General features: G+C 39.7%; 1 protein-coding gene across 1 annotated transcript in view; it reads left to right on the top strand.

Annotated features, from left to right (window-relative positions):
* LOC144532780 (uncharacterized) overlaps window positions 1-24877 on the top strand; it is a 77058-nt gene that overhangs the window by 24376 nt on the left and 27805 nt on the right. The window contains exon 3 of the mRNA XM_078273717.1: window positions 19788-19845. Coding sequence (XP_078129843.1) covers window positions 19788-19845 — 58 coding nt within the window. The remainder of the gene's footprint in view (window positions 1-19787; window positions 19846-24877) is intronic.

The following is a 24877-nucleotide window of genomic DNA, read 5'->3' as shown; positions in this document are numbered from 1 at the left end:
ATCCATAATGAACTTGCTCATGTTTCCCAGTGACGTTAACACTAAGTTTCCCCATTCAAAGCAAAAGTTGAAATGTTTCAGTTGATTAGGCTATTAGTTTTAGTCGTTGGGAGGCTCACCAGCTTCCTTTGGGGAGGAGGCTCACACTAGTCGCTAGTCTTCCAGCAGTGGTCAACAATATTAAGAGGAGGGGGAAGTACCTGTGCTCTAATATCTTATATGATAAATTCTGTATTAGTATATACTGTTTTTATTATCAATACAACAATACAACAACTAATACAACTGAGCAACACAACAGGATACAAGAAAAAAGGTGGTATATTTATTTTATTTATTTTTTATTTGTATTTATTATTTCAGGACAATGCACATTTGATGAACATGTACAATGCAGTGGTTGTGGTTAACACGGGCCTTGTCAAACCCTTTATGACAGGAGTCTTCAATGTTTTTTAAGCCAAGGACCCCTTAACTGAAAGAGAGACAGACACGTAAAAGTGCCAGATTGTAGCCCAAGGGCTAATTTCCATCTGTAGTTCATTCATCAGGTAGATATTACAATAAAAAGGACAAAAGATACACAGCAGCAACATTTGTCATCAAGCTAAGTAAAACAGGACGAAAGAAAAGAAATACAGGATAATTCATTCGTCAATGTTAAAACAGAGACAATTTATTAGTATGCTCCATCGAACTAACACGGCACAGCATACAGGTAGAGGTGACCACATGCTTGGTTAGCTCCAAGCCAGATCCAAGACCAAACATATACAGCAATAACATTTGTTATATAAAACAGGGAGAAACAAAATGATAGAAAAATAAACAAGACAATTCATTAGTAAGTGTTAAAATGGAGACACAATTCATTAATACGCTCTACTGGGCTAATACGGTACAGCATGCAGTCAGAGATGATTGCACGTTTGGTTAGCTCTGAGCCACACCTTTACCTGGCTCTTAAAGGTGGCCAGAGTGGGACATTCCCTTATAGTTGGGGGTACTGTGTTCCATAATGCACTACCTTTAATAGATAGTGCATTATGGCTAAACGAGGTTTTTCTAAAAGGAACCTCACAGTCCCTGTTTACAACAGCTCTGGTGATCCGAGTCTGTATTTAATAAACTCTTGCAGTGGTGGTGGCGCCAAGCCATGTAGTACTTTATAAACTAAGCATATTGAGGAAAATTTACAAAAATTATCAAAACTCAGTAAGTTGTATTTTTCTAAGATCTTGCAATGATGATAAGAAAAAGGTTTTTTATCTAGAGTTTTGAGTGCCTTTTTGTACAAAAGCTCAACTGGTTTTAGGATAGTAGAACCCGACATAGAACAGCTGGTGATGCAGTAGTTCAGATGTGAAAATAATATCATTGAGTGAAGGAACATCAGAGCAGCTGCATCTGACAGAGATCCTCTAATTTGCTTAAAATTAAAAAGATTGAATTTAATTCTTTTGGATATCATTTTAACATGATTTTTGAAAGAGAGTTTGGAATCTATAATCATGCCCAAATATTTAAACTCATTAAAAATTCCAACTCCTCTGTGCCTAAAAACACCCCAGATTGAGATGGCGTAGTAGTAGAAGGTTGCTTCAGCAAATATAAACAAACAGTTTTTTTTGCATTTAAAATAAGACATGATCTATTGAGCCATGTATGTATATGTGCAAGAGCTGTTGAAAGGACACGTGCTGCCTCGTCAGGATTTTTTGCTTCCATAAAAATTACAGCGTCGGCGGCGTAAAGCAACATGTAAACAGTATTCAGGTAAATCATTAATATATAATGAAAATAAAATGGGCCCCAGTATGGACCCTTGAGGGACTCCTACTGGACAACCCATGTAAGCAGAACTAACCCTGCCCAACACGGTGCATTGCTCTCTATGAGACAAGTACGAATGAAACCAATTAATTGCTTGAACCGAAAAATCTAAATGGGACAATTTAGATAGCAGCACGTTGTGATTGACGGTGTCAAAAGCTCTTTTTAAATCTAGGAATACGGCACCAACACATCCATTTTTATCTAACTGAACTGTATACTATATGTGATTCTGTATGATGTGGGACAAACTGTATAAGGCTGAGTGGATGTAAGTTACTTGAAGTTTTTGGTATGTCTGAGTATAATGTACATGGTGTGCACAGACATATAGCACTGCCGGATGTCTCTCACCTTCTGCTCTCTGTGTGTTGCCGATCTCAACTCTGTTAGCTTCGGGAAACAATTGGTGGGGATTTGCTATGGAAGTACACATGGTGATACACTGGTGAGAGCAAATTACATTTAACCATGTATCCAGCTAATTTAAATAGCTCACTTTGCTGTATTGTGTGAACAGTTAACTTAATTTAATATTTTATGTGGCATTTTCTTTGCAAATGTTACACTTCCCGAGACTATTTGGCAGAGCCACCGTCGCTGCGTCCGGAGCTTAGCATCGCCCAAGACGATTGTGATTGGTTTAAAGAAATGCAAACAACCCTAAGTGTTTTTTCTCCTATCCTGGAATGTATCTGTGGTGTAATCAGACTGTACTCCACAGCGCTGTGGAGATAGGTCTGGCAATGCGAGACTAACAGACATACTAAACTTTATTACAGACTTTGTAATAAAGTTATAGATTAAAATAAGGACAACTGAGGTTCGTCGAACTTGTTCTATTATTCGTCAAAGTGAAACTTGACTTGAAGTGCAAGTTTTTCATCATCAACCCTGAACTGTAACTAAACAGGATGATTTGATGTTCTAAGACAACATCCATCCTGCAAAATAATTTTTGATGTCCTTGCAAAATGAATGAAGCAATGTGGCTCACATAGCTCTAGGAGCTTTAGTTGTGAAGACAAGAATTTGAATCCCACCAATTAAATTCCAGTGATGATAAAGCAACGCTTAAACTGTGTTAATTGGACACACTAGCATGGACAATGACTTGCGTGATGTATGAACCAATAAGCAGGGGGAAAAAGGCTTGATGCTGATCTAATATTGCACCTACTTTCCCTGGTTCTAAACTTACCTAATTATCTTTCTTTATTTATTCATTCCTATCTAGTGTTGGTTTGTTTGTTTCATAATTGGACTTAAAATCTATTCTAGTCTCAGTTTGTTGGTTTCATAATTTGACTTAAAATCTGTTGCTGCAATAATGAAATTTCCCCCGGGGTATCATTAAACTTACATTGCATTTGCTCTCCACCATGTGGGCATGTGTTCCCTCATCCAGCAGTGGTCTGTTAGGATGAAGGTCCAGCAGGGCAGACTGAAAGGAGAGTTCACTGGAACAGACGATCATGACCCTCAATGCCAGCTAAGCCCCCACAATCTGTTTAGCCAGCTACTGACAACTGTGATGTCGGCGTGTTTATTTGATAGAAAACCGGAAATCAAATTTGGTGTGTGTGTGTGTCTGTCTGTTTTTGTGTGTGTCAATATGGTATGTGTGGGCAAGTACGAGCTTTGTTGTTTCACAGCAACAGGGAAAGAATATGTCGTCTAAGTCCATCACTGGGACTTTTTTGATTTTGAATCTAACTGAATAGAGGACTCTGGGACATCTTACAGTGCGTGTGACGCATGTTGACAGGCTGACGCAGGCAGTGAGTGGGAGTGTTTGAAGGAGACTGAGTATTTACCTTGCTGATGTGTCATAACAGCCGTGCCAAGCTGAAGGTCCCTGCGTCTTTCAGAACCACTGTGAGTAACTGGTTTGAAGCACGCACGTCCCTCCCTCCTTTCTCTCTAGAATATCTGTCCTTACTTAACTTATTGGCACGTTTTTTTTCTTTTCTTTTAAAGATAATTTTTTGGCCATTTTAGGCCTTTATTTGACAGTCCAGATGGATACAGAAAAGGGAAGAGAGAGAGAGAGAGAGAGGGGGAATGACATGCAGCAAGGGCCGTGTGCCGAAATCAAACCCATGGCCACTGCGGTAAGGACTGAGCCTCAAGCCACAAGCGACAAGTATAAAATAATGTCAAACACACTGTACATAAGTACAGAAGATACAGTATATCTAGTATGCTATATCTATTTAACCTTTTGAACTCTGCAATAGAAATGGTCCTTTAGTGCCTATGTTGGTAATTTTGCTTATGTGATGTAATTCCTTGGAGTATCTTCAAATGCTTCATATCCCTAAAATCAGTACAACCTTAACGAAAAGGTTATGTAAGTCAATAATCCATAATCATTTCTGAATTATGAAATGAATGAATGAATGAATGAATGAAATAATTAAAAAAGAAGAAAAAAAGAAATCAGACGTGTTTATCTTTCTTTTTTTCTAAATAAACACACAAAACATATTGATCCAAAAGATTTCTAAATGTAGAAATATGAACAATATATTTCTTAACACTGCAATAACTATTAGAATTATGTACATTTTTAAGTTTTGAGATATGCAGTGTGTAAATGCGTTTAGTTTCATCTCCAATAGAATGGTGTTACGCGGTTTTGCCCTGGATGTCACGTAACGTGATGAGCTTGCAAAGTAATGACGCGAAAGACATAAGCATTAGCTTTCTGCTGCGAATAAAAGATTGCACTAGCTGTTATGGTTTTAATTTTAGATCAATTTAAACAGGATCATGTAAACAATAACCGGGAGGTCCCTTCTCTAAGGGTTAAAATAAGCTAACATTAGCCAACAGAAGCTACTGTTCATACTAGACCAAGTAAAGCTGTAGCTGTATTGACTAGAGTAAGAGTGCATTTTCCCCCCTATAAATTTGACCTTTCATATGTAAGAAGAGGATTCTGCTGTTTCTTCTTTCAAGACATATGTGGTCTCATTAGTCTCACTAGTTACTATGTACACTTATGAGCTGTAGGCAACAACAACCAACTGTGACGTGAGATGCAGATTTTATTTTTTGTCATTCAGTTATACAGCCCCAATCAAAAAACTATTTTATAAACCTGGAAATACAATATAAAAATAGTAAAGGGAAATTCTACTTAAGTTCTGTTCTTTCTTTGCTCTCCATCATAATTAAACTTAACAATAAGCTCAGACTCGGTCACACGTCCCCTATCCAATTAATAACTATGGCACATATTTTACTCAGGGCACACACCTTTTAATAATAGATCACTACAGACCTAAGATTCACAAGTTCATGTTTGTTAGCATTTCAAGAGAAGCAAGCTATGATCAAAATATTTTCAGAGAGGAGATTAGATGAAAAGAAATGAATTGTTTTTTCAGTTTACAGAGGCTTCATGGCTGAAGAAGTCCAACTGTTAACACATCAGCTGTGTGACTGTCAGAAATTAGTCTGAAAAATCACATGATTGGTTTCCTTCTAAGAAAGGAGGTTTTATACCGTGGTGTGGGTGAATACTCAATTCTGATTAGCTACAGGGTGTCCATTAAAAAGTGATACAGGTTACCTACTACACCTACTACTGTGAAACTGACCGTTTACCGTTCTAAATTATTGCCATACCTTGAATGAAGAAGAAAATCTGAATATGTTATTTCTAACACTGTAGTCTTTCAGTGCCTCGTCCACTGAACAACACAGGATGGCGCTAACACACAAGTTGCAAGAAGTAAGTTACACTGCCCCTCTAAACTGAGGACGCTTTCACACCTATAGCTCAGTGGACTCGGGGGTGAAGTTGCAACATTGTTGCCTTTTTCATTTGGTTTGGTTTGCTTTCATATTGTACTTTGTCAAATGCACCAAACGCTGTAAACACACGTCACACGATCGAAACGGTCGCTTGGTTATTGGACAAAATATCCGAAACTCACCGACACTTCTGGTCTCAGAAATAAACGGGCTTGGTTCGGGTATCCATCCGCTAGTGCACAGAACAGCTTGTGGATCTGAAAGTTATCATCCCTTAAATCATATACAAGTCCGTAAATTGTGTGCAAGGTTGAAATTGCAGGCCAGTAAATGCTCTGTTTCTGGTTCACATCCAATATTTGGGTCAGATCGCGTTCTCAACTGAAGTAAACCAAACTCTAGATCACTTGGAAGCGAACCAAGACATCCGTTTTCAAGCGGACCAGAGTTCGTTTATTTGATCCACACTAGAGTTCGGATGAGCTTTCACACCAGCCCAATGGACCAAACGAGGTAGGTGTGAAAGCAACCTTACTGATACGTTCACAGCAATCACTGTTCAACTCTCTGCCTTAGGCTGCGGCCGACACATGGCGGATCATTTGTTCGTGAAAGTCTTTATATTGATTAGGGCACAATGTCATGGCTGGATACCTAGCTAGCTTGTCTTGTTGTTAAACATACCGTCAAATTATAATCAACTTTACATAATGTTATTGACTTTGAATCTTGCTAGCCTAACGTTAGCTTTCTGGCTTGTAGCTGTTTGAGCCAAAGGGTTCTATGAGCTGAGCGAACTAGAAATATCTCCCGTGCTAAGCGTGGAAAGTCCTAGCTAATGTCCTTTCTATTTACTGGAGCAGTGAACAACGTTTGCATTGCATTAGAACCGTATAGGATGGAAATGATTGTTACAGGTATTAGTTTGTGTTACCAGGGGCGGAGTCATTGTTTGAAAATACTTTAGATTTTGATTGTAAAATGCATTCAAATATAAATAAATGGTCTTAAAAAATGTTAATTGGCCAGTGACCATGGTATAAGCGGGTTAATGCCCTTCGAGGTGTCCCTTATCGAGTAAATAAAGGACTCTGGTGGAGACAACCGGCCTCCTTCCCCCCCATTGTCCATTAATTCCTGATAATGGAGACCTCGTTGGGCATTAACCCTTACATAATAAAACAGAGCCACAATACACACAAAAAACGTAGGGCAAGTCTTTTTAATTTTCTCTAAATAAATCCAATATCTACTTTACCATTTAATTTGGCTGATGACAGTGTATTTAGAAAAAAATTAATGGTGGGATTGTAGGGAATTATATTGTTAAGATGACATGGCCTGTTGTGTGATCAGAACTGGAGCTGTCCTCTGGATATAAATGTACTGGAACATGATGTAACAGTCTTTCCCTCAACCTCAAAGGGTTAAACACACCTGCATCAGCCCCCTCAGACACTGAGGCACAAACAGAGTGTGTGTCAGAGTGACAGGCAGAGCCTGAGTAAATGCACATGTGTGTGTTGATGTGAGAGTGTAGTTTATTCTCCAGGGTTTCAGACACTGCATAGCGTCAGGATATTTCTGAGGCTGTGATTGAAGCCCAGCTGAAGTAGCAAAGATGTGAAACAGGGATGTGTCGGGGAGGGCTCAGCACACTTTCCACTTCCTGTTCTCGCTGTCAGTCAGCTCTCCTGTTTTCGGTGTGTCAGTGCAGCAATGTTGAGCACGGATGAATAAGCTGCAACATCAAAGATCAAATGGAGCCTGTTTAACACACATGTACATAATTATAGTTTTTATTTCATAAAGGCAGATGCAACCATATTGCAAGTCTTTTTTTCTACGCTGAGCTTGCAAAGTCCTAAACCATTAGGGAAAAATGAACACTATGAGTATGTTTGGAAATGAGAGCCCAAGCCTGGAAGTGTCCTTTTGTTGTTGCTAGGCAACTACAAAGTCAGCTGTCAAACACATTTTCTTATGGGTCCCAGCTTAGTTACGGGACTAAGTCCCTTCTAGTGTCATAATCTTGTGTTACCCTCACTGAGGAATTACATAACGTAAACATCATAACCTTAAATCTAAATATAAAAATACCTAAATATAACCGTTTCTAACTTGATACACAAACTTAATGGAATGGAGATTCTTGGTATTCGATCAGATGAAGATTACATTTATTCAACACGTTGAATATGCTCCAAAATGTAATGGATTCATCCTTGGCCCATGCTACACCCTTCCATCAAGTTTCATGCAAATCGGGCATATAGTTTTTTCGTAATCCTGCTGACAGGCTGACTTCTACTAACTTCTTGGCGGAGGTAACTATAGCAGCATTGACAGGTTCCAATTTGTCGGCATATTGATATCAATGTACAAAAATCATCCTATAACTTAACAACCTTATACTTGAAGTTGCACTAATCAAAGTATTGTATAATATAGGTGTGAAACGGTTTGTGTATTCGTACCAAACCATCACGGTACAGGGGTCATGCACAAAGACGCACGCAGAATACACGGTATGTAGATTGATGCACATAATGTGGAACCAAAGTTCACAGGCGAGAGTTCTGCCTAGAACCTTTTAAGCCTAGTTCAGACCAAAGATGCGCGACAAGACAAAACCATTTTAGAAAACTGCAGGGAAAAGGTTTCAGTGGTCAGGACCCTCTCAGCTCAACTCAAACCATCTGATGGTGATACTGCGACGCAGCTGGTCAAGTCTCCAGAGGCTGGTTTTAGAACGTAAGGGATGTCACCTGTTTCAACAGCTTATAGATAGTGATGTCAGCTTGTAAAGGCAGCTAGAAACTATAGAACTAAAATTACCCATAATCCATTTTATTTCTATGTTACAAACTGTCAACTGGTAGAAACAGCACAGTTCAAATGGAGGCTCAACATGCACCCACGAGCACGGTATCAGGTTGAGCGAGCTAGAGAGTGACTAAAGCGAGGGAGCGGCGTTAGAACAAAGCAGTGAATCACAGAAATAAAACGTTTTCGCCGATTCATCACTAGAAATGTAGCAAGCACTACTTAGTATCACTAACGTTATCAAAATTCATATTTGGACGCAACAAATGATATATCAGCTAAAAAAAGCATGAAAGTCGGAAGTTAGAACGGAGTACGAAGAGTTGGAGATGATACACCGTCTCTTCGCAGTGGTGGCGTCGTGGTGTAAACTGGAAGGTTTCAGAACGTTGCAAAGCGTCGGTTGCAAGTAGTTGCAAGTATGCCAGGATCAGTCTACACGAATTCAGCTCGATTTTGACCCGACAGACACATCGCAGACAAACGTTCAAAGTCGTGCCCGATAATGAGGGTCGGGACCGACTTGTTTGGAAAACAATCTCTTATTTTACGAAAATAGTTCAACGAAACATGTTTCTGAAAACATTTTAAGCGAGAATATAATGTATACCGTATATTTCAGATCGACAACGGTCAGTTTAAAAAAAATTGTGAGATTTTGAGAGGCTGTTGCTCCACCATGATTGCGCATGATCTTCACGACAGTGATCTTCACAACATACTTGTAATGTTGCCACTCTTTTTTGGCAATATGTGTATCTAGTCTGACATAGTGACTGTCATGAAAGACAAAAAAAAATCGTGTAGTCTGATCCTGGCATTAGTTGCATTTTCTAATGGGCACTTACTGATACAGATTTATTTTACACCTGATAATTGCTCACTATCCAACTCTATCCAGCCTGCTGTGCTGTGCATATGTGTGTTTGTCTTTGTGAATATCCCACAGAAACACAGTTGTTTTGTTGCTAATGGAGGGGAACATTACCTCGGGACAATACATTTGACAGTACAGTAGCATCATTGTATAGTCAATGCAGTATGTATGCTCTGGGCTGAGTGATGACACTCTAATTTCCTGCTAGAGGCTCACTTTGTGTGTGTGTGTGTGTGTGTGTGTGTGTGTGTGTGTGTGTGTGTGTGTGTGCCTGATATACAGTAGTTTATGCTCCACTGGTACTTTTTTTTACCTCAGTGTAATTCAATCCAAACAAGCCTATTTGCAGGACTTACCACATAAAGGGAAAAGAGAGATTGGAAAGGAGCTGTTTACATTCAGGAAAGAGACAGATAAATAAGAGAAAGAGAGAGAGAGGAGCTGATGTACAGTATCCTCTGTGGACTCAAGCTTCTGCTACAATGCATTTTCTCAAACTTCAGCATATTTCTGCTTATGTCAGCAGCTTTGTGTGAAGGTTCAAATAGCAGAATTTTTTTTTCAACACACCTTGTCTCTCTTGATGCCTCTCACCCCTATTTTCCACCGGGTGTGTCTGCGCTTCATGTTGGAGGTGGAAAAACATTTTACTACATCATCCAGGATCCAAGGACAGTGCCAGAAAAGAGAAGGCATGGAGTTTAACTGCAGGAGTGCCTGGACTGGAAAGTAGATACTAGCCTAATAAACACGTGATTGTTCTTTCAGGTACTTGTAGAGACAATAAAATCTGCAAGTTGGGTGTGGTATGGCGTGTGGCGGAGGACGGAACAAAACCGCGGCGCAGCCGGAGCGCAATGCAGATGCGCCTGGTCAGTGTTACAGTACATTCCTATGGCTGACCGTGTGTGTGTGTGTGTGTGTGTGTGTGTGTGTGTGTGTTTACACTACAGGCTGCTATCAGCAATGATGTTGCTAATGTCGTATCAAGCTTAAAATATAAAGTAAACATTCCAGCCCAATACTAGGTTTTGACCTAGTCTTGTTCTTTTTCACCTTGGACGGTGCCAAGCTAGCAGCTCCAACACCTAAATTCCTCTAAAACCACAAATTGTCTGTTTTCACATTTTTGGAATAAACTATCAAGATACAATGTGGTAATTAGTGAGCTTTAAAGGGGTTTGTATGGATATTCTTTCACTTTCAACAGAGCTAAGCTAGTTGTCCCCCTGCTAAGTTAAGCTAAGGCTTATTGACTCCAGGTCCATATGAGAGTGAATATCAATCCTCTCATCTCACTTTTGGAAAGACAGTGAATACGCATATTTCCCAAATTGTTGAACTATTCCATTAATTTGGAATAGTACTATGAGTCAAATGGCTATCCAAGACTTCATTACCCAGAAATCGCATCAAGTGATGTGACATGTAGATAGTTCAGCCTTCCAGATTTAGATCACCAATGGTTATTTGCTTTTACATTTTGCGTATACGATTTGATTTGTCATGTCCTGTGGGTAAAGTAGATTTCCCAGCAGTAGCCATGCTTTCTTGTACAACCCAACATTTCATGATGTTGGCTGATAGAATGAGTGATTTCATACATACTGTAAAGGTCTGGCCTGCTGCAGGTTAACTGTATATGACATGTAATGACGAGGCCACTTTTTTATGAGTAAGTGGGTCAGGAAGGTGGCAGAGCCTTGGAATATTTGGCAGGAAAGTCATTAAGTGTTGACCTGAGGGCCTGGTGGATTATGGGATGCTACAGTACAGCAAAATCAGAGAGAGAGAGAGAGACACACACACACACACTTGGACCCAGATGAACAAATGGAAGCACATGCACATGCATAATAAGACGGCCGGGGGTGTCAGCAAGGGTCTCTGCTACAGTTTGACTGAAGCTGGCAGCCTGGGTGGGTGTTTTTCAAGTACAGGCTGAGTGTCTAAATGTGTCTTAGCGTGCATAAGCTTGTATAATGTGAGGCGGTATATGTGATCAGAGGTCCTGTGTTAAGGACAGGCCTGTTAACTAGGCCAACAGCTGCTTCCCTGGCAATTCATGTCCTGTCAGCTTTGAAGCCCTTTTTTGCCATTATTTCAACACAGGAACATTTTGCATATTAATGGCGCTTATATTCTACTCCTCTGACCATCACACATACATACACACCACACTTATTTAAAACCCCTTTGTAGAAGCACACACATAAACTAGATTCCATCTTGTCATGGATCACTACAGCTGTGACGCTAAATCGGGCCAGAGGTGTAAAGTAGGGGGCGCCCTTGATCAGACCACAGCCATCTTCGAAATTGGCCTTCGTTTTGATCTCAACTACTCACCTGTAAGGATTCATGACTGCTAGTGTTTGGTATTGTTTAGATTTTAACGATTCGTATTCTGATTCTCCTTATCAATTATGGTTCTTAACAATTCTTGATTCAGATTCTTTGAGGGGAGGTGTGAAAATAGATCACAATCATAAAAAATATATATATATGCATATATATTTCATTTATGAACAGTTACAAACATCTGGCCAACTTCACGGTTATAGGTGGATGTACACAAAATGCAAGGAGAATGGATTAAACATAAGGAAAGAGGATGTTCGATTAATTCTACGAAAACTCCAAGGGGTGTTGAGCGGGACATTCAAACGCTTAACGTAAAAAAGCTTAATGTGGTTTAATGTACCTGAACAATGATCAATGATTACCAAATTCCTCTCTCATATTGCTCCTCATAACCACTGAAAACTGTCAAAAAATCTAATCAAAAGTCCAATTATTATGGACGTTATCTGACATTAAGCGTTTCTGCTTCACATTTTCAGCGGCTGTGGGTTGACTCTCCACGGTTCTCATGGGCTTTGTAAGTTTTAGAAACTACTTTGCTAAAGGGCCTAATTATATTTGGCACTTAGACTCTTATGACAAATTGAAGCCTTTTGGCATCGATATAAACTCATCTTTAGCCGCCATCCTTTCTGACTGGAGTTCTTTGCTGCAGTGCTGCTGACTGGCACTGTTCATAACAGCGCAAAATGGGTTTCAAAGCGGTGCACATGAAAACTATTCTAAAGTTTAGTTTCATGTGCTCACGTGAAACTTTCATGTGCGCACATGAAAAGGTTTTGCGTGCGTACATGAAAGTTACACGTGAGCACATGAAAGTTTCATGTGAGCACATGAAACTAAAATTTAGGTTTTGCGTGTGTCCCATGTAGCTATATAGTCTCTAGTGTAGTAGTACTATGGCAAGGCACCTGGGTTCTTTGTTTTCTTACTTTAGATGGCGCTATTACCTGTACTAATTAATGCTTGTTAGCAATCTATGTTTCTCAATAATATTAAAATAACTGGTGGTGCCTCCAATATGAATTAGGTAAGTTTTGTGTTAACCTTGATTACTCTTTTAAATTGTAACTCAGAAAGAAACCTCTTGTACCAAAATCTAAGACCCAACAAGTATACTTTAAATACAATAACCCAGATAAGGGAATTTATTTAGTTAAAGTACAGAAATAATATGCAAACACATTTATGGTGTATTAGAAAAATAAACACAAGTGAGGCAAATATAAATAAACAAAATACTCCCTTTTTTATATGACACACAAAATAATATTGCCTCAATATAGCTTTCAGAGTACATTATAAATTGTTACCTCGCTTAGGTTTCAATAAAATAAATGCATAAAACCTTTTGACATGTAAACCTCAATAATTATCTATGGGCCCACACTCACACATTCATACTCAGCAATCAAAATACAAACAAAAGAAAACACTGTTGCAGGCCTGATTCGAAGCCTGGGAGCGTGGAGGCCTAAAACGGTGAAGGCCGTTTCACTTGTTTACACAAGCAATAAAATAAAATGCACGTGCAATATAATCAGTACTCACGCAGACTGATCTCATTAAGTGGCGATGTATGACACGCCAATCCGTATGCCATTTTGGCATGTTATCAAGACGCATAATCATTTTTTTGCGTGTTTATCAACGGCGTTTGGCCTCCATTGACCTACATTATGTGTGAATTATCACCGTAGTGAGTAGTATGAAAAGAACGGAAGTCCGCAGAGGTACGTTGGTTGGGGTGGTGGATGGGTAAAACACAGGAGAAAGCCTTCCCCAATATTCTTTTCATAAACCCAACCGTTTATAGTTGGGTCTAAGCGTGTGACGTTGGTCACCGTCGTGTTTTTGTCGTTTTTTTGTCATTTTTTTGTGTTACTAAAGCCTTTCCCAGTGTTCTTTTCCTAAACCCAACCTTTTTTTTTAAACACGCGTGTGACGTTCTCGCGATAGCACAGCACGTTCTTGCGATAACACGCCACGTGGTGACGCCACGTGGTGTGCATGTTTATATCCGCTGTATACAACATAGACATACACCTGGAGCTAGTTCAAAATGCATACAGATAACACGCCATTTGGCGTTTAGGAAAGTGGCGTGTATGTTTACGCAAAGTCATGATGCCATGTTGACTCACGAATCCTGGTGATAGTGAAGGGGATATATGAACAAGGCGAACTTGGCAATGGCAGCAGGCAGAGCAACGTAGAAACCACAGCAGGAAGATTACCGGAACAGAAAACAGCAGCAACAGTCTAGATCACACCAGCAGGATGGAAAACCGCTCTCTGTGTGGTCCAAAGGAGCTTCCCTGATCCTCTCTCTTTTACAGTCACAAACGTCCATCTCTAGAATCAAATAAATGAACTGAGCAAGCAGGTCCATACACTATTTCACAGCGAATTAGCGGTAGCTTGTCTCAACCAATTATTTCACATGCAAAGCTAACAGTACGAAAGCAATGCTAATAGCAATTGTGCTAATGCTAACAGCTATTCACAGTTAGTAACACAGTAGGTGATTTCATACTACAACACTTAGTTACAGCGTATAAAATCACACACACATGTATATTTACCTCTTGTAGATTACAATACTCCAAAACACAGCATAACTGGTAGTCAGCCTCAGTAATGGATAATACTGTCCTTCTACAACCTACTAAACCTCACGAAGTTTGTTCGCTTAGCGACTCTCTCTCTGACTGTATCTCTCAAAACAGGAATCTCTGCATGTGACAACTAGGCCCCACCCCTCTACCTGGGATTGTAATTACATTGTCTGATAGGTCATGACCCTCCAATAAAAGTAAAGAAAGACGATGATTGACATATTAGGCTACTATCAAGTTAAGCTGTGTGGCTGATTACACATGCTGAATCATGTACACTTCACTTAAACTACAATCAATGGCATGAACTTCAAACTTTGACCTTTTAAAACTGTGAATATAACTCTTACATTTTAAACGTTTTATTAATGTTAACCATTTTAACATATATATGGCATTAACTTATATTTTCTTCACCATATTTATATATTTATACTGTATTTAAATAATTTAAATGACTGTAACTACTTAACTCTCAATATCTAGAGAGTAGCCAGGGCTACACGTGCGCACAAGTTTCGTGTGAGCACATGAAACTAAACTTTAGATGTTTTTTTTTCCTCATGTCCTCTTAGGGCTATATTATGCAAATGTTCAAGTTCATAATTGTATTTAGAGGTTGTACCAGAATAGGTTTACATGATTTCATTTTCAAAAAACACCATATTTTTGTTGTACTGCACATTGCTGCAGCTCCTCTTTTCACCCTGTGTGTTGAGCTCTCCGTTTTAGCTACCGAGTGAGGCATCGCACTTCTGTTCAATCTTTGTTGGGAGATGCACATGCGCAGTACCTCGGTAAGGACAACTAGCTAATCAGAAGCAGAGTATGAGGGCGTGCCATGCTAGCAGCTAGGCAAGCATTATAAGTAAACGGAAGTCACGGAAGTAAAGGCTGGACTACAATAGAGCTGTTTGGAGCAGTTTGTGAACAGTGTTTTCTGTTGGAGATGGTAAGTCCCTTTGGGGTGGACTTTGGGCTTTTTCACTTTGTAAACCTATAACATGCACAAAAAAGATATATAACACAGTAAAGGAAAGGGAAAAAGCCAAAAAGCATAATATGAGCACTTTAAAAACGTTTACACTGTTCATATTCATATTCACAATTCACTTCATTCAGTTTATCGCACCTGTAAATTCATTTGATACAGTTTAATTTGGTTATTAAATAATATAATTCAACAATGTGTTCATTGGTTTTTTCATTCAATGTACTGTAACTGTAACCCCACTGAAATGACACAGGGTCCAACATACGTCGGGCCATATATAATCAGCCTTAAAAAGTAAACAACATTTCATTCAAATAATTTTCCATACGCTGTTTCACAAGCGGTGTTACTCCGTCTGCTCTTCTCTCTGAGACTTCGCTCCAGTCTGCCCGTGTCTCTCAGCACGCTGCAGGCAGGCTTGTTAACTTCATACATGAAATGACGGTCAATATAGACAACATATGAGTTAAAATGCAAACGAGCATTCATTGCATCTTGGAGAAAACAACCACTGGGTTGAGAATGATGTGTGTGTAGCGAGTCTGTGCAAGCAGAGACGTTTTAGAACCCAACTCAAGAGTAATTTCCTGTCTCTGTCACGTGGGTTGTTCCACTGCCTCTTTAGGAGACTAGTGGCAGGTCCTGAGTGTATTGATTCCAATGGGAGAAGTGAACGTTAACAAAGATTATGAGCAATTATTTCGCCCAATAGTCACAAAAGTAAATATTGGAGCCATTTTTCACAAGCCCCCCAAACATTCTGACCCTAAAATGGCATGTTTCAAACGGACAAAGAGAAAATTAGTTTGAGACCTGTTTTTGTCTCAGAACCAAACTCTCGTGAGATCTGGCAACACAGATACAGCAACGTCAACTAACGTTCCTGAACACCACAACAACAAAAAATGTCATATTGCTAAATATGTCTTTTAGCTGTATACATATCTAATGTTAGCAAAAGAAAACCTAAATAAATTATGCAAATATAACTTTTCATCCATTCACACGGCGTTCACTACACTTTCAAATGAGCCACGCCCCTTTTAGAAAACAGAAGTGTGTACCTCCTTAGGTACCTCCCAAACCTGTGGGCGCAGAAGTGTAGTAGGAACCAGAAAGCAGAATTATTTCTGTTCTAATTCTGGGTTTCAGTTCCCAACCCTAGTGACTAAACGGTTGTGATGCTATCATCATGACAGACATATAAACACCTGGCAAAGTACTCAAAACCTGTAGTAGTTCCTGCTACAGTAGGTGTCTCCAGGACCACATTTTGCTATGACACACACACACACACACACACACACACACAGACACACACACACACACACAAAAACAATACCAGCGGCTGATAAAAAAACAAGTGTCCAGAGGCCTGTACTACGAAGCAAGATTTGGCGTTAACGAGCTAACTTCAGGTTCAACCCAGGGTTTTCTGTACCACGAAGGTGGATTAGTTGTTATCGGGTTCAATCGCCGTGGTAACACCTAACCTGGTCGGGAGCAGGTTATGTTGGAGATTAGAGATCAACCAGTGTTAAAGCACCGCCTACTGACCAGTCAATACTCGGTTGATAATGGCGTCACCGTTCTTAGAAGATCAGGTGGAGCTCTGCGCGCGGAGAGAGAGAGGGGGGGGGGGTGCGCTCATAAAAGTTAAAACATTTAGAGACCGACAACCCCGTTAACATTCACTGATGGGTATCTTTATGAAAGATTTAGATTTTTAAGCGGAGGGAATTACATATAGGCTATTTGTCTGCTTCTTCAGCCGTGTGTTGCCAATACACACATCAGTTAGAATTATGTTTTGATATTTTTTTATTTTCTCTCACGATCGCTTACCACTGCCAGGGTTTCAACTGAAATAAAAGGCTAAAGCAACGACAGTTCATGGAAAGCAAAAGTGTAATTATGGTCAGATCTTGTGCCTGACTGATGGGGACGTGACCAGTGTAGTCTAATGAATACTATTATAGTGGGTGTACTGTAGCATACTGTATATTGGCCAGAATCTGCCTTTGGGGGAGAAATGGGGCATATCATAGTGGGGGGGGGGGCTGGGTGTCCTCCCCCAGGAAAGTTTTAAGCATCAACGACTTCATTTCCTGCATTCCGATACACTTTAATGCACCAATTTACGGTAAAAATACCTTTATTCAGCCTATGTGTTAAGAAAAAAGCACAGATGACAATTCAAAATTTATCAAAAATATAATGGAAAGTAGCCTATGTTGTTACGTGTCATTGGGCATTTTTAAGTGGGTAGCTATATAGAAATCCTGGAGCTTACTATCACGTAGACTACACCACTGGAAGTGATATTGATAGGATAAGCGTTGTGATTTACGTAAAACAGCGTAAAAAAAACTGCATTTTGCCTGTAAAACGTGTTTGTGTTCTTCATATTTATGTAGAATTATAGTTTGCTCTTCTTGTTTAAAATATGCGGCTCTGGTAGATGCGATTTGTGATTGGTCGTGGTGCGCAAACACCGCCTCTTTTATGTGAACGCACGCGCTGCTGGATTGGGAAACCCTGGGATGATTGAACTAGTTGATAACCAGCGTCGTGACACAGGTTATGCGGTACCGCGGGTGTTAGGGTTAGTGAAGCCGGATAACTGAAAGAAATCCAGGGCATGTTGATCTGGATTCGTAGCACAGGCCTCAAGGTGTTGGCTCCAAGCCTGCTTTAGGTGTTATGTATTCAAATAGATGCAGCATATTCATCTTCTGTGTGTGTGTGTGTGTGTGTGTGTGTGTGTGTGTGTGTGTGTGTGTGTGTGTGTAGCAGTGTGTGTGTGTAGCAGTGTGGGTGGTTATGATTGTGCACCACAGAAATAGACTTTGTTTAAATTCAGAAAACCTGCCGCTCTGTCCCTCAACCACCTATTGTGTGTGTGTGTGTGTGTGTGTGTGTGTGTGTGTGTGTGTGTGTTTGTGTCTGCCCTTTGATGGTGGACAGAAGGGCAGTTCTCTCGTTCAGTTCAAAGAGATCCTCAGTTTCTGTTATCTCTATTCCGTCTTTCCTCAACAGAAAAAGCAAAGAAAAATGTAATTGCTGAACAAAATGCAGGAAAACTAACACATGCACATACACTACCCTTCTCTTTCTTGACACACACACTTCTCTTCCTCCATCCCTTCCTTCCTCTGTCCATCACTCTCTCTGACACACAATAAGGTGCAGTGAAGCGAAGCAGAGCACACAGCTGTGAACCAACCCAGAGGCGTGTGTGTGTGTGTGTGTGTGTGTGTGTGTGTGTGTGTGTGTGTGTCTCTGACAGCCTGGACCACTGGGACACAACCAGAGGCATAAGCAGGTCAACATGAGAACGAGGGCAGAGTGAATGTTTGAAACAGAGAGAAAGAGAGGTGGAGTAACACAGGTTGATCCAAAGAACTGTCAGTGTTTCCTCTGTAATTAGAATATTAATCACCCATCCCCCCCCCATACATGCACACACACACACACACACACACACACACACACACACACACACACACACACACACACACACACACAGACTGGTTAAGCTGTGTTTGAGGGTTGATAAATGACCACAGTCAGTGGTCAGCTCCTCTTCCATTCCACAGCTGCTCTGCCACATGCTCACTTGGAGTTGTACAACATGTACAGCAGGCCTCTAGTTTAACCGTGGTAACTGATGGAAACGGTTGTTATGCAGCAGAAGTGTGTGTTCACTTAACACACTTAAGAAAACAGGACCAAGCATAACAACATAATCAAAAGTGGGAACATTATGGTATGATTTCAAAGAATTATACTGCATTTTAAATGCAAGTAAATGACACTTGTTAATTATAAAGTGAACTATTAATGTATGCTACCTGAGATTTTATAGAAGACTTATTAGAGAGCCAGCGTGGGCAATTAAACAGAGAACACTAAAAAACAGTCAGTTGTTCAGTGAGAGCAAAAATATTCTTGCAAATAAAATAAAACAATATTCTTTCTCTGATTTTCTGCATCACCAACTGAATGCATGTAAATTCCTGTGTCAAAGAAATGTGATGCATAGTTTGTGCTACTGTAATTTCACAACTTTATTCAGTGTCATTTCTAATGTACGGCTCAACAAGTTTGCATATATAATGTATTCCCTCAGCTGTGAATCGTTAATAGAGAATATTGTCAGGAAAAGCCATCGGATCTATCGGTCTCTAATCACTTTTCCCTCCGAAGATAACTTTTACATTTCTGTCACCTAGAGTCACAGGATCTGTCCATCCATGACAGGAATCAAAGTGGATTGACAGAAAGGGAAAAGTGTCTGTGTCATACAGTCAGTGAAGCAGTTCAGAGTGAACAAATACACCTTTCACTGTGAGTGTGTAGGCGTGTTTGGAATAACTAGCAGCAAACTGGCTTAAAGGATGAAGCCACCAGCCAGGTGTTGAAAGTCACATACACACTCGCACATGTTTGACAATGAATGCTGGAATTGTTTTGATTATTGATTATTTATTTTTGTTTTCTTCTGCAGCTCTGATATCTGCTGGTTGCTGCACCAACTCCTGTAGGAGTGTAAAGCTTTGGGACAGGTAAGTCACATGCACACACATTTTACTCTTTTAGCTCTGCTTTGAGCTCCACCTATGAGGAAAATATCTGGCTCTTTAGCAGCTAAATGCTTCATTATGTTCACTAGCTTGTCGCTAACTTGTCTATCTGTTTGACGCTGGGCAGGTAATGCACAGTCAGAGTTTTTTTTGCTGAAAACAGCTGCTTACTGCAGCTGGCAACCAGATTTTTGAGAGCAGTGCCTGTGGGCTGTAAAACCAAAACAATGAGCTAAAAGACGCTAAAATGTTCTGTGTATCTGTATATGTGTGTGTGTGTGTGTGTGTGTGTGTGTGTGTGTGTGTATGTGTGTGTGTGTGTGTGTAAAATCCCATTATTCATTGTAAGAATTGAGAATATAGGTTTTAAGGGACTAGCGTAATTTATGTTTAGTTGTAGAATGTAAACTCCGCCTCAGGTTGTTAAAACCACTGAGGATATGACCCCATGTTCCTCGGTGGTAGGTTTGACCCTGATTTATGGAAGGTGTCGGAGGCTTTTGGTATCAGAAAAGGCAAATTGTTTGTGTGTGTGTACTTGTACATCCACCTTTGTGAGGACCAAGATTTTTAGACCTACAGAATGAGGATATTTTTGCAAAGTGAGGAAATTTTGGCTAGTCCTTCCTACTTCAAAGACTTGTTTGAGGGTTCACACTTGGTTTTAAGTTTCGCATAGGGTAAGGGTTGGGGTTAGGCATTTAGTTGTGATGGCTAGGTTAGAGTCAGGGGCTAGGGAATGCATTACATCAATGAGGGTCCTCACAAGTATAGAAGTACAGGAGTGTGTGTGTGTGTGTGTGTGTGTGTGTGTGTGTGTGTGTGTGTGTGTGTGTGTGTGTGTGTGTGTGTGTGTAAGAAGGTCATTCTGGTGTGACCCCTGCCTAAATGCATTGGCCGAAAGGGGAGTGATTGTGCTGGGTTAATATTTAATGATGGAGCAGTTCTTAATGGGTGAATAAATCAGAATCCATCTTCACTGGAGAGGACAGATCCCTGTATTCTGCTGAGCACAGGCTCCACACACACACGCACGCACACACCCACGCACGCACGCACGCACGCACACACACACACACACACACACACACACACACACAGTATAAATGCAAATAATAAACTATCCATCCACCTGCAGTAATTGGACGGTTTCCTTCTTGTCTTTCAGCTTTGATACCTCCTGACCATGATATGCCTCTTGATCAGATGCTGCTGTGACAACACACACCCCAGAGAGAGGTTATTAGCAGAATGGATGGATGGTTGGATGGATGAAAGAACGAGTGGATCGAGATATAACTGGATGGAGAAATTATCATGGATTTCAAAATCAAGCAGTGAGGGCGAGGGAGCAGATGAGTGAAACATGGCGACAAAACACTGGAAACACTTAAACACTCTCTCTGCCCTGTCTGCTGCTGCTGCTATGCATTTCTCGTGGACTACCAGAAAAGACTGAATGTCATTGTTTGGACGGCCAATCATTGTATTGCCAAAATGAAGAGAGAAAAATAAGACAGCTGAGAATCTTTGTGTTGCCAACTAAATAGTCCTACCTCTTTGGAAAGACAGAGACTGTCTGGAAGAAAGAACCTTTACATGGAAGAGTAAGACTGGAGGTTACAGCCCCCTTTTCCTCACAATCTCTTCACAATCACAATGCCAGTGATTATTTTAAAACTTATAATACCCAATATGTGATGATGGTAACTACTTTTACAAAGTCATTGTGGACCTGGAATTAAAGCACAAAAGAAGTTACTGATTCATTTTAACTAAAAGAGGAGTTTTGAGTTATTTTAAAAGATAATTCTGTTTTAATACAACTCTGGTCATATTCCGTAGCCTCATTTTTAGTAACATTGTACTCACCAAAGTAATTGCTGAGATCTGGGAACACGGCAACATCACTACAATAGACCAACAGGGCAAGAAACATAAGAGGTCAGACAATCAGACAAGTCATAAACAAGCTAGTTCAGCTAGATTATCTAAAACACTTTATTTGGAGGTTATACTGAAAGTGAGTGCACCACAAATGTTGATAGTAATCCCCCACTGCACACTAAAACTATGTGAACACCATTACACACAACTAATGTTTTCAGCTCTCAGTACATTTGCAGATTCACTTATTCAGAAGTTTCACTTATACGTTCCTCTTCTTCTTTTTTCATTTGCAACAATTAGTCGATTAGTTAATTGACAGAAAAAGGTAAACAAAAAAAAGGAAACAATTTCGAATCATTAATCGTTCTGAGTAATTTAATTATTAGAATGCCAAAGTTCTTTGGTCTCAGCTTCTTAAATGTGAATATGTTCTGGTTTCTTCTAGGATCTTTGGACTTTGAACTGTCAGACAACACTAGACATTTAAGGAGATCATGTCCTTTGTGAAATTGTGATTTGATTTGTGATTGTGAGGATTGTTCACCATTTTTTGATATTCTACAGACAAAACGATTCATTGAGAAAATAATCAACGGATAATTGATAGTGAAAATAATTGTTGCAGCCCTCTCATTTAACAGCCGTATCAGAGCTGTCAGAGATGGCAGATTCTGACTGCCTTTGACTCGCGTTCTCACTTTCGAATTCAAAATGTTGCTAGGCTTATAAAGTGAAACATTTCAGGCTGTTCTCATGAACCATTTGTACATATAGTTAGAAAAGTAATGCACTGTAATTTGTATGTATTCCACGTAGTTATTACTGTATGCACCATATTGACTGCTGCTATAAGACCGCTAAGATCTGCATAGGGAGAGGGTTGGGGTGCATAAATGCATCCAACAACACAGGCTTTCAAGTAGGGAAGCGGAGTTTGTGTCCTGGAAGAAGTTAAGGGGTAAACACAAGACTTAACTGTAACAGCTGCTAAACTTTACTGTTGTGACCGGTCGTCACGTGACCAGCCGTGACCACCAGTCATATATGATATCATACGAATTGTTGTGCATAAGTTTTCTTACGATTTTATACAAACCCCTTCATGAGAATGCGTTGAACATTTTCCTACATGCTATGTATCTGTGACGGAAATTAGCAAAGCTTTCTTGGTGGTGCTATTGTTAAAAATTAGCCTACACAACATTATGGTCAAATTTGGCACCTCTTGTTAGCAGATCATGGATAAAAAAGAAACAGCAAACCTGACTAAGCACTCATGTTTTTTTCCCTAATCAGACATTTTAGCCATGTCACTGCGTTCCCAGATCCCAGCAATTAACTTGATTAGAGCTAAAACAATTAGTCGGTTAAGGGATTAGTCTAAAGTAAAATATCTAACTATTTAGATAATCGTTTAATTGGTGTGGTCATTTTTCAAGCAAATATGGTGAAAAATGCTACACATTCTCAGGTTTCAGCTTCACAAAGAACAGGGTTATAATAGTAAAGTTAATGTGTTTGGTTTTTCACTTTTGGTCAGAAAAGGCGATGGTATTTTTTCTTTTTACATTTTTTTGAGATTTCATATATCAAATGATTATTGGTTAGATAATCACAAGATAGATAAATAATGGGCAGAATAAACAATAATGAAAATAATAGTTAGTTGCAGTCTTAAACTTGATGAGTGCAATGTTATTATTAATGATAGAAATTATGGTGAAAACTACAACACTATAAGCCAGGTTGTAATAAAGACCAATTATACTTTAAAGACCTCCATCAAACAAACACTTGTTTTCTTTGAGCATACTTTATAGTCTGTTTGGAATTATAACACAGCAGTTACCAGCACAGCTAGTATTTACCTCCATTTGATTAAAATAAGCTAACAGAGAAGCAAATGTTCCAGTTGTCATATTTGGAAGTTTGCATAGCTTCTGTGTGAAATTGTTGTTCCTGTGTAGTTATGCGGCATATACCCAGGGTGCTGTAACTTTAAGGGTTACAAAGAGAACATATAGAGAATGTGTGGGGGAAATTTAAATATGTTGTTGTTTATGGGAGAAGGAAAGGTTTGGTTATTTTCTGCACCTCGTTCAGCTTTTGTGTCAAGGTCTGTTCCTATACCAACAGTGTTAGAGTATTCTAAACCTTGTGTCAGCGTTCAGTCATGTATATGGGGCTGTGTGTGTTTGCTTGACATTTTCCACACTCCCAGGTATTTAGACACGGACAACATGCCTTGTGCAACATTTTATCACAGCATGTTAAGGAGATATGCAGGTATAGATGCCAGAAGACACAAATAGATCAGGAACAGTGGATACCCAGCAACACTATTTTCAGTTTCTCTAGATTTGAATGCTTCAAAGCCTAAAATGAAAACTCCATAAATCAAAGTATTCTCATTTACTTATTTTTATTTTCACGTGATTACATACTGAGCTAGCTCTCGTAGTTGCTAGTCTTTTATGAACAACATTTTTTTTTCACATATCATATATGATACAAAGTGCTCCTTCTACTTCAATAAAGGCATCTGTCCGTGTGTAAATTTACACACACCGTAATGCAGAGAGCATAAGAACCAGACAGTAGTCAAGATTTGTTGTTTTGTTAATTCAAAGAATTGATTTGAATAAGCTAGCATTACAGTTAAGTAAATTTACTAACTACCATTGACATTAGCTGCTGGCTTAAGCCTGATTTATGCATCTGCGTTGAATCTACACTGTAGGTACGGACACATCCATACCAAGGATATGGACCCTATACCGTAGCCTGACGTGCATCTTCCCAGAAATGTGATTGGTCAACTTAGCCGTGGCTTGGTAGCATTTCCTCCTACTGATTTCCGTGTACTCCTTTGTGAACAACATAAAATTGAGGGTTAACTTTTCCTGCTACAGATTTCCTGGCTGTGGTCAGAAAGCAAAAGGGATACACTATGTTTTTTTCCGTCTCAAATGCTAGTCGCTCCGAAGCCAATCCCCGTCCCTGTCTCTCTCACACACGCACACACACACACACACACACACACACACACACACACACACACACACGCACACACACGCACACACACACCGGCTCTGCTATTCTCCTAAAGAGATATGCTAGATTG

This window comes from Sander vitreus, chromosome 17, assembly GCF_031162955.1.
Source record: "Sander vitreus isolate 19-12246 chromosome 17, sanVit1, whole genome shotgun sequence".
In the NCBI taxonomy this organism is placed as follows: domain Eukaryota; kingdom Metazoa; phylum Chordata; class Actinopteri; order Perciformes; family Percidae; genus Sander; species Sander vitreus.
Note: the sequence above shows the minus strand (reverse complement) of the source record. Positions and strands in the feature narration are given on the sequence as shown.